The sequence below is a fragment of the Sorex fumeus genome, unplaced genomic scaffold, assembly GCF_029834395.1.
Source record: "Sorex fumeus unplaced genomic scaffold, SorFum_2.1 ptg000044l, whole genome shotgun sequence".
NCBI lineage: Eukaryota > Metazoa > Chordata > Mammalia > Eulipotyphla > Soricidae > Sorex > Sorex fumeus.
In genome coordinates, this window is record NW_026606101.1 from 74,530,306 (window position 1) to 74,540,327 (window position 10,022).

Genomic DNA, 10,022 nt, shown 5'->3' on the forward strand with positions numbered 1-10,022 from the left:
CCCCGTCCTCGCGATTTCCAAGTGACCGTCACGCCACCAGACAGTTCCCACTCGCTCCGGACAGGCCCCTACTTTGGCTACCAAAGGTCCAGCAAGCGCGGAGTGCCAAGAAGGTTGCCTGAGGCTGGCGTCTGGACGGGAGGGGAGGGGGGGGTCCTCGCCCCAAAGCCTGCACTGCCCACCCCACCTCCCCGGGGGGTCTAGGACTGTTCCCATTGGGAGATCCGAGCTCGGAACCACTTGAGAGGTGTCGAGGGTGACCGGAACCGAGCGCGCGACTGGTAGGAGCCAGGGCGCAGCCCGCAGGGGCGCACGAGGCCTAGCGAGAGGAGGTAAACACGCAGGTCCCAACCCTGGGTCAGAAGAAAGACATAGGTCTCCAGAGTCCCCAGGGCGCCACACCCCAAATTCTAGCTGGGCAGCGGTGTTGGGCGCAGGAAACGTCTCCCCGCGTCCCAGACGCCTGCTCCCCCCTTGGGCGGGGACGGGCAGGCCAGGAATTTCCCCCAACCTCCCCAGGTGTCAGCGTGGGGGGGCGGGGGGTCCCACAGGGACTCGAGGAGGTCGCAGGGGGGCCGGGCTCGCGGTTCCGAGCGCGGTGGCCGCAGGTGGCCGGGCTTTGTGGCCTCCCGGGCCCCGGCGGCGTTTGGAAACAAACACGTGCAGGGCCGGGCGGCCGGGCCCGGGGCCGGCGCGGCGCGGGGCGGGGGGCGGGGCGCTCATGCATATTCATCAGCACGTGGCGCGGGCCGCGGGCCGCGCATGCGCACGGCCGCGCCGCGCCGGCCCCCGCCGCCCGCGGCCACTCCGGAAGCGCGCCGGGCCCTGCCAGGCCCCCCGGACGCCGAGCTCGGGGCCCGGGGTGGAGGTGCCGTGGGGAGCGAACTGGGTCTTCCCCACTGGACAGCCCCCCACCCAGCCTGCCCGAGCCGGCGATTCTGTGTTTGCAGCGAAGGTCCCTGGGCGTCGCACCCGCACCCGTCCCTGCCTCGCCGCCGTGGTGCAACTTTTCCGTTTTCTTAACCAGGGGCTTCGGTTTTCCCCGGCTGCAGAGAAGAAAACACAACTTTTTTTTTAATAAAATAGAATGAGGATGTGAGCTGCTGACATCCCATATCACCTTCTTGTGTTGACTGTAGGTTCGTGGAAATTGTTCCACAAAAGTCAGATGCCCGGATGAAAAATGTTTCACTTTGCTAAAATTGCATGCCGTGAGACATCGAGGGTATGTTTAGATTTTACTCGCAGCTGTTGATATCCACGCTTGCCTGTGTGTGTGTGTGTGTGTGTGTGTGTGTGTGTGTGTGTGTGTGTGTGTGTGTGTGTGAGAGAGAGATCGCCGGGTACTTTGCTCACACCCGGGGCCTTTCCCGCCTGTACTTACAGAGGTGCCCGCAATTATCAGAGGCAGCCAAAATATTGTGGACAGTTGACAGACAGTTGTAAATCCCTGGCATCCCCACTGCCAAACAATGTCATTTCCATTACCAGATAGGTAAATCTGATTTCTTATTCTTGAGTCAAATATAATCACCTGCAGCAGAGCATTAGTTTGGAAAACTTGGTGTCATTTTAAACTGCTCGCTCTGAAGTGGAAACGAACGTTAGGAAATAATGCCAGATTTCATCTTGCAAGGTAAAAATAGCCCCTGCTTTGGTCTGATCGTGTTTCCTCTTGTCCCGGGAGAGACTCGGTAGTGAACCAGCTTTACGCAGATTAATGGAGAACATTGTCCCTATCTTATGCATATTATGCCATTACATTTGCAATAAACTTAGAGGAAAAGGCTCAAATGTGACATGTTGTAGGAAGTTATTAACATTTGTTCTTATTTCTAGCCCCAAACTAGCAATTATCATTTAAAGAAAAGAAAAAGACTACAGCATAGTTTTCCCATGAAGTCTTACTTTCTATATCTGAGCAGTGTGACCAAGTACCTATCACTGAGAGTGGCAAAGTTCTGAAAGGAGAGAGAGCATCACAGGTAATTTGAACCTTAGTAGCTTGACTGGAGTGATGAAATAAATTCTTTGCCACCTTATTTTCAGGAATTCTGAAACCAGAGGGTGATATCAAAGATGACCACTTTTATATAAAAAAATAATAATAACAATCCTTTCCCTCCTAATATGAACATATTGCTGAGGCATAAGGCATAATGCTAAGATTCTTAGGTGTTTAGGTTTAGGCCACAAGTCTATACACAAGTATATACACAAGTCTATATCTCCACAAGAAAGGAGGAGATAAGTTTGTAAATAGTATTTTGATTTGGAAACAAGAGGGGGAGAGAGAGAGAGAGAGAGAGAGAGAGAGAGAGAGAGAGAGAGAGAGAGAGAGGAGAGAGAGAGAGAGAAGCAGTAAGTGTAGGGTGTCTAAAATCCGATGCCTTCTGTTTTAGTTCACAAATAATGAAAGGCACAAACTCAGTGTCTTCTTTTTGAGTTGGCCAGGTCATCTGTACTGAATTCCCAAGCCATCTTAAACTGATGGAACTCTGTAAGGACCAGCTCCTTCTCCAAGTTGCTTCCTGGAAAGCAGTGTTCTCAGGTACCAATTCCAACAGCACTCATTCAAAGGGTCCAAGGCACCCAGTGCCTATTGGCCTCAAAAAAGGGAACTTCTGGAAGATTTGGGGGTTGGACAAGACCTGGTTGGGGGGAAAGTATTTCTGTACACAGCCCTTTCCAAGTTCTGAGAAAACTTCACAATCAACAAATAAAAACATTTAAATGCCAGCCCCATCAGTAAAGAAGGTTAGTGCTATTTTCATTGTCAGCCAAAGCAAAAAAAAAAAAAAAATGATAAGCATATGAGGCAATTGAAAGGTTACATCTTTCTTTTGGAGGTGGTTTGCTTCTTAAAGGTTAACTTGAATGCTTGACTTTAAAAAATCAAAATCATCAGCTGCAAATGCTTAAAGCAGCTGGGGGTAGCTTCTGAAGAAGAAAACAAAAGAGCTGAAATGTTTGAAAATTACTTAGCCCCACATAAATGGTGCTTGTATATTTATATGCTTACTCTATGAATGTACACACCCGCATCCCACAACTCATTTCTCAAATATGATTGCTTGTACTCAGAAATATTTTGTTGACACAATACAACTTTTTAATAACTTGTTAGCTGTGCTAGTCATTTGGTGTATCCAGAATACAACGCAATGGAAATACGAACCAGGGCAGCCCTCTGCCTAAATCAAAATCCACAGCTACACACAGAACCAGCCATTTGCAGTATCTTCAACTCCTGCTAAATAGGGTCTAACAATATATTTCGCTGTTCACATTCATGTATTTCAAAACCTAATAGCCCATGAAGAAAAGTATGAAGAATACATCTCAAGAAGCAGACATTAAAGGTACCAGCAAAATAATAGACTGCATTTAAGTTTGAAGCATTTTTTTAGGCGACCTACATCATTAATGACATTTTCTTTGTGGTGGGTGTTGGAGAAGATGCATGAGGGACTGACTTGACTGTTTTTGTGTGCCATAAAAATTCCTTCCCTGTGAGTGTCACATCCACACACAGTATTGCTCTCGAACATTCATGTGTGCTTAAATATTTTACCTCCAACATTTAAGAATATATTTAAAATCTGGAGTAAATATTCACGCCTACATATGATCCTTAAAAATACCCAGTTAGGTCATCCGCCATATATATAGTGTGGCATTTGGCTATTATACTATGATATTTTAAGGCACCAGACACATAACATATGAGACATTCCTATTTCCAAATTTGAAGTAAACTCCTTGCTTAAGAAATGGCCCAAGGGAAAATGCACTGAGACAGTTACCAAGGTGCTGTTGTTATGTGCAGGCTCCCTGACATTCTCATCTCTAAAGGCAAAGGGAAGGGTTATTAATTGATGTATTTCTCTTTCCTAGAGAGATGCCTCTTCCTATTTTGCTAGTTTGGGAGACTGATGCCCAGGTCACTTCCAATGCTCTCTCACTGGGTCATTCCAAACCTCCTAGGCCAATCGGGGACAACTTTTGTTCTCACCAATCTCTGGATCAGTCCCTATTTAGGTGTTCCACTTTGAGTCTCACCAAACCTTGCAAGGTGGCGCTCTTTTCAGAAAAGGTTGATATTTACTTCTATAATAACAATAACCTCTAAAAAAAAAAAGTAAAACACCACCCTCTCCTGTTTTACTGCTGCAGAAAGTACAGCTCATCCCTTCCTGGGCCAAGGAAACTTTGTTGGCTGGAAGTGACAAATACAAGAGACAAAAGACAGGCCAACAAAGGAAATTTAAAGAGAAATGTAACGTTTTCATCTGGGCCTGGGCCCAGGGTGTATTCTGAAGCCTTGCTGTCACTTCAAAAGCTCTATGAGGAGCTTAAGAACCGTGTTCTCATCCTGTTGAGGGCTTTTCCTCTTGCTTTTCTCTCCTCGTAGTCAAGAAAGCCCAAGACTTGCAGAAGCTCTGAGTTTCTCCCTGGCCACAGTGAGGTCCGTTACTGTTTCCTGCTCACCCTCATCCCCACCCTTGCAGCTACAGCCAAGACCTGACTGTGATCTCTGGCTACACTGTCTGCTTAATGGGGCGATCATGCAAGCTACAAGCAGAGACAAAGAAGCTTGTGGTTCCTACCAGCGCAGCGAACTTCGAGGGAGCAGTATAGCTTGCAAATCTATCAAACTAAACTGCAAGAAAGACAATCTGATTTAGAGAAAAGGCGTTCTGCCACAGTCATTAAGCACAAGTAATTTAGATTTTTTTTGTATTGTCTCCTCATTTACAAATTTACTGTATCAACGCCAGCCAATGGAACGAATTTCTTAAGTAAATGAGAAATAAATAAAAGAGATAGAAAGATAATCAAATTACATAAAATAATTCTCTTCCCTAGATGTACTTTTGAGAGCACTAATAACAGTGGCAAAATTATGGAAATAATAACATATCATAGGAAGTAATTAATTTAAATTAGCATCACATTTGAAGAAATACAAGTCAAACGCTTTATGGACGTTTACTTTTGCACAAAGAAGGCAGGCCTGGAAAAGCATGCTTCGACATTCTGAAAATTAGTTATGGCCATAAATGGTTTAATTGAAGACAGCGATTTAAAATATGATATTGTAAATCTGCAAGTCGGTCTCAGCCAGGGGAATTTAATTTGGGGGGCAATGGAACCATCCACGGCAAGTTCATTTGCAACGCTGCAGAGCGAGCCCCTGAGCTTCAGACAATTCGCCCACATTAATATTGATGTCGCCTATGCAATCTATTTCTGTTATTTTTATGGTTGTTATTCTATGTCTGCAAAGGTCATTTAAATTATACTGCGGCCGAAAATTTGTTTCATAAATTTTTATATAAATACTAATTACACCCTCTCGGAGAGCCAGCAGGGCAGCGTTCATTTATCACGGTTATACGACCTGGGATGACAGAAAGAAGAGGCGAGGGAGGCTGACGGGCTTGTCCCAAGACCCAGCAGAGCTGGCAGAAGAGGCAGCAGCAGGTAGTTGGGGGTGATGAAGAAATTCCTACCACAATCGCTGAGATTTAAGAATCTTTAATAAGGTACGAAAGGTTACCAAACAGTTCTGGAAACTAAAGTGTACATACGAGAGTTCTAGCCATAAATATTGAATAGCTGTAACATGAATAAACCGGCTCTTTACATGCGGATAAATATGGAAGCTAGGAACTATATACATTATGTGGCTGTATCTTTTGCCAAAAGCAACGGACAGTTATAGTTTATATCTTTTTTTAATATCACTTTACATAAACAAATGAAACAGTTTGACACGCAGATCCAGGCTCGTAACTATACGAAATTCTTGACAGGACATGAAACATTTTACTGCACTAAAGTACTTAGACTTTGGGACGAGATGTTTGCACTTTATACAAAAAAAGCACATTAATACCAATCAAAGTCTGTTAGGTCGACGTGGAGACTGTAATCGTACAAAGTAATTCACATTTTGGTGCACATTTACTAGAACATTCTTGCCATTCAGTACAAACAGTTGGACTTCGGCCGCCCGCCCCCTCCCCCCACCCTCCCGCCCGGCCCCTCCCCCCTCCCCCAATGCAAAGACCACGACGCCACGACCCCGCCCGCCCGCTCCAACCGAGATATAACTATTTACAGAATCCAACAGTACAGCTGTAAGCTAATAATTCTGTATTTACAAGAATGCAAAGCCCACCAAAAAAAATCAGAAGGGGGGGTGGAGCCAAAGGGGACGCCCCAAGAGCCTGTTTTGCTGGCGCCGAGAAAACCGGCCCTAGGGGTGGGCATCCTGGGGTCCAGCGGCCGCCAGCTCCTTGGCCCCCTCCCTTCCCGCCCCTTGGCTACCAAGTCTTTGCAAGAAAAAGAGAGAGGAGAAAAAAAACAGAAAAAAGACCCTCCAATAAAAGGAAAACAAACGAAAGATCGGAGGGACTGATAGAAAGGTTCGGTGCTCGTCTCACTGACTCGGCCCTGGGGGTGGGGGGTCTCTCGGACGGTCTAGCCCGAAACGAGACCGCGAAACCGGCTGTGGGGGAGGGGTAGGGCAGGGGTGCCGCGTGGCTTCCCGGGCTTCTGCCCTCCGCGCGCGTGTGCTCAGTCTCTTAAATAGGGTGGCTGCCGGGGGCGCTGAGTTTACACGTACCATTCGTTAAAATTGGAAGACAGCGCGCCGTGGCCGGCCGAGTGGTGCACCGCAGACGAGGAGGGCGACAGGGAGCTGGTGGTCGGGTTGTCTGTGGAGGGAGACACGATGGTGGGCGGCGTGGACGACTCGTAGCCCGAGCTGGCGGCCGGCGAAGGCTGCGAGCCCTGCGACGACGATTCGTGGACCTGCGGGAATAAAGCGGCGTTTTTACCGGCATAATGGCGCCCCCGGGCCGCCCGCCGCCGGGGAGCTGCCGGCCGGAGCGCCCTCCCCGCCCCGGCACCGCCGGGCACCGACCCCCCTCCCCGCAAAGGGGGCACCGAAGGCCGCGGCCCGGCGCGCTGGCCGCTGCCGCCCGTGGCCCGCGCGGGTCCCACCGCTGGCGCTGGCTCGAGCGGGCGCGGCCCTTGCCAGCCCGCAGCCCCCGGGGCCGCCCTCGACGCCCCCCTGGCCCGGCCGACTAGGAGGCGACGCGGCGGCGGCGGCGGCGGCGGCGGCGGCGGCGGCCCGGGTCCCCCCTCGGCTGCGGCCGCAGCCCCGCAACCCCGTGGCCGGCCGGCCCGGCTCGCGGGCGGGCGGGCGCCGAGCGGCGATTACCTTCATGTGCTTGCGCAGCGAGCTGGGGTGCGTGTAGGACTTGTCGCACATCTTGCACAGGTAGGGCTTGTCGCTCGTGTGCACGTGCATGTGCTTCTTGCGGTCGCTGCTGTTGGCGAAGCGGCGGTCGCAGCCCTCGAACTCGCACTTGAAGGGCTTCTCCCCTGGTACGAAAGGCGAGGACAGAACGCGTGAGGGCCGGGAGGGCACATTCCGCCGCAGCTGCTGCTTTTTTTTAAACCAATAAAAAAATTCTTTTTTTTTCATTTATTTTATTTATGTTTTAAAGCCAGAGACCTAGAGTTATCAGCGCTTTTTTGCAAGCTCAAAAACCCGGATCTTCAATACGGTTCCTCTATCTACAGTGGAATTTTAACCATCTGCACTATCTTAACTCTTAATCCAATTAGATCCAGATTTTATTATTGTCGTATTATCGGCCTTATTAGGGGCCGCTCCTGAGAACCCACAGGGCGCTGCGGGTCAGGCTGCTGGTTTTTCTGCCTGGGGCGACTCGGAAGGTTCCGCCGCCACTACCGCGGCTCTCGGGTTTCCCCTTTCACATTCCGGGCTGATTCCCCCGCCGCTTTTTGCTCGCCTAGCCTCCCCCCACCCCCTCCCCGCCGCTCCGCACCCCCCAACCGGCCTCCCGTACCCCACCCCACCCCCTACACACACTTGCAATTTGGACCCACCGAGCTGAGGCCGAGAGCGTCGGCGCCGCAAGTTTTTGCCCGACTCGGGCGCGAAATCCTGCCCGAGTCCCCAACGCCGGACTCGGAAACCACCTCGCGCGACAAGGCAGCGACGAGGGTCCCGGACCTCGGAGGCACCAGGGACCTCAAACGGCCGGGCCCACCCGGGACCACAGCCCTGGGCCTGTGGAGAACTTTTTTAGACGCTGTTCCCCGACCAGTTTCCGCATCTTTCTAAAGGCCAGCGCCGGGGCTGGGGGTTTTGTTTTTAAACTCGCCTCTGAGGATCTGACGGACGAAACCGAACTCCCACTTGGACCGACATTCTTCCCCCTCCCCCCCCCCCCCCACTCCTCCCACCGACTCACAAGCAAGTCCCTGCTCAAATCGGGCTCTTGGAAAGCGCCGGAGCTACGGAAGACGACCCCAGGCCCGATTAGGCGGCGGCCACCGAGAGCCGCCCCCTTCCCCGGCCCCTCGGTCTGTTTTTGTTCCTCTTTCTGGCCCCTTGCTCTCATCTCCCGGGCTCCCTCGGCTCTTTCCCCCCGCGGCAGAGGCCTCCCTGAACTGCTTCCGAGAGGGACGTCGGCGGGAAGAGACGCGTTTGGCTTTGCCTGCGCGCAGCCGGAGTGGCTGGCGCCGCCGCCGCCGCCCGGAGCCGGCCACCTCTCCCCGGCTCCGCGCGCGCGCTGACGGCTCGGCAGAGCCGGGTCTGCTTCTGCCCCAGTGTCCCGGGCCTTCTGTCCACGCCCGCCAGCACCTCGTTGCTGAATGCACACCCCTGGCGCCTTCTCCCCGTCCCTCCCTCGGCTTCTCCACTCCAAGCCTCCTGCAGAAAACCCAGCCCGCCCGGCCCGCGGCCGGCGGCCGGCGGCCTCCTGCAACGCGACACCCGGACTCGGCCGGGCCCGGCTGCTGCGCCCTGCCCCGCGCCGTGGACCTGGATCTCCGGTCCAGGGGGGCAGGGAGGGAGACGGGGGCGGCGGGGAGTCGCGACCGTCCGCCGCAGCGCGCCCTCCCTTACCTGTGTGCGTCCGCTTGTGGATCTTCAGGTTCTCGGAGCGCGCGAAGACCTTGCCGCAGCCCGGGAACGGGCAGGGGAAGGGCTTCTCGCCCGTGTGCACGCGGATGTGGTTGACCAGTTTGTATTTGGCTTTGAAGGGCTTGCCCTCGCGCGGACACTCCTCCCAGAAGCAGATGTGGTTGCTCTGCTCGGGGCCGCCGACGTGCTCCACGGTGACGTGCGTGACCAGCTCGTGCATGGTGCTGAAAGTTTTGTTGCACGCCTTCTTGGGGCTGGCCAGCTGCTCGGGCTCGATCCACTTGCAGATGAGCTCCTGCTTGATGGGCTGGCGCATGTAGCGGAAGAAGGCGCCGGCGCCGTGGTGCGCGGCCATGTTCACGTTCATGGGCCCGTAGCCGTGCAGCTGCGGCGCGGCGTAGTGCTCGGAGCGCGGGCTGGTCACCTGGCCGTACTGCTCGGGCCGCGGGTACATGTCCCCCGAGAAGCCCAGCCGCATCTGCCCGTTGACCACGTTGGGCGACGCGTGGCCGGCGGCCTGCTCGTGCAGGCCGGGGAAGAGCAGGTGGCCGGCCGCGTCCGTGTGGCCGTGGGGCCCCCCGAAGCCCCCGGCCGAGGCGGCGAACAGGCTGTGCTGCGCGCTGGCGGCCGCCGCCGCGTCGCCGAAGCCGCGGTTGCGGAACAGAAAGTCCCGCGTGGAGTTGAAGGCGGCGCTCGAGTAGGAGCCGACGTGGCCCGGGTGGTGGTGGTGGCCCAGCGCCGCGGCCGCCGCGTAGCCGGGCGCCTGCGACGTGAAGGCCGTCTGGCCGGCCGAGGCCAGCTCGTGCGAGCTGGGGTTGAGCTTGAAGGCGCCCATGCCGTCGGCGAACGGGTTGATGCCCAGGCCCACGTCGCGCTCGGCCACGTCGCCCGCCGAGTGGTGGCGGGACGCGCCGAAGGTGGTCACGCCGATCGCGGGGTACTGGGGGCCGGCGTCCAGGAGCATCGTGGCTGCTCGGGGCGCGCCCCGGCCTCCCCCGCCCCCCCCACCCTCGCCCGCCGCGGAGGGAAGATCGGGAGGAGGAGGCGGCGG

General features: G+C 54.1%; 1 protein-coding gene across 1 annotated transcript; it reads right to left on the bottom strand.

Moving 5' to 3' along the window:
* Positions 1-6,578: 6,578 nt before the first annotated feature.
* Positions 6,579-10,001, bottom strand: ZIC1 (Zic family member 1). Its single transcript, XM_056121696.1, has 3 exons — positions 8,954-10,001; positions 7,235-7,398; positions 6,579-6,822 (listed from the first exon to the last, which is right to left on the bottom strand). The coding sequence occupies exons 1-3, from the start codon at positions 9,933-9,935 to the stop codon at positions 6,625-6,627; spliced, it is 1,344 nt and encodes a 447-aa protein (XP_055977671.1). The 5' UTR covers positions 9,936-10,001; the 3' UTR covers positions 6,579-6,624.
* Positions 10,002-10,022: the final 21 nt, after the last annotated feature.

Excerpts from the sequence above, each read along its gene's own strand:
- ZIC1 (XM_056121696.1), bottom strand. The coding sequence starts at position 9,935 with ATGCTCCTGGACGCCGGCCCCCAGTACCCCGCGATCGGCGTGACCACC. Across the intron at positions 7,399-8,953 it reads CCACAAGCGGACGCACACAG|GGGAGAAGCCCTTCAAGTGC; the intron begins GTAAGGGAGGGC and ends CTTTCGTACCAG. Across the intron at positions 6,823-7,234 it reads CGCTGCGCAAGCACATGAAG|GTCCACGAATCGTCGTCGCA; the intron begins GTAATCGCCGCT and ends TTATTCCCGCAG.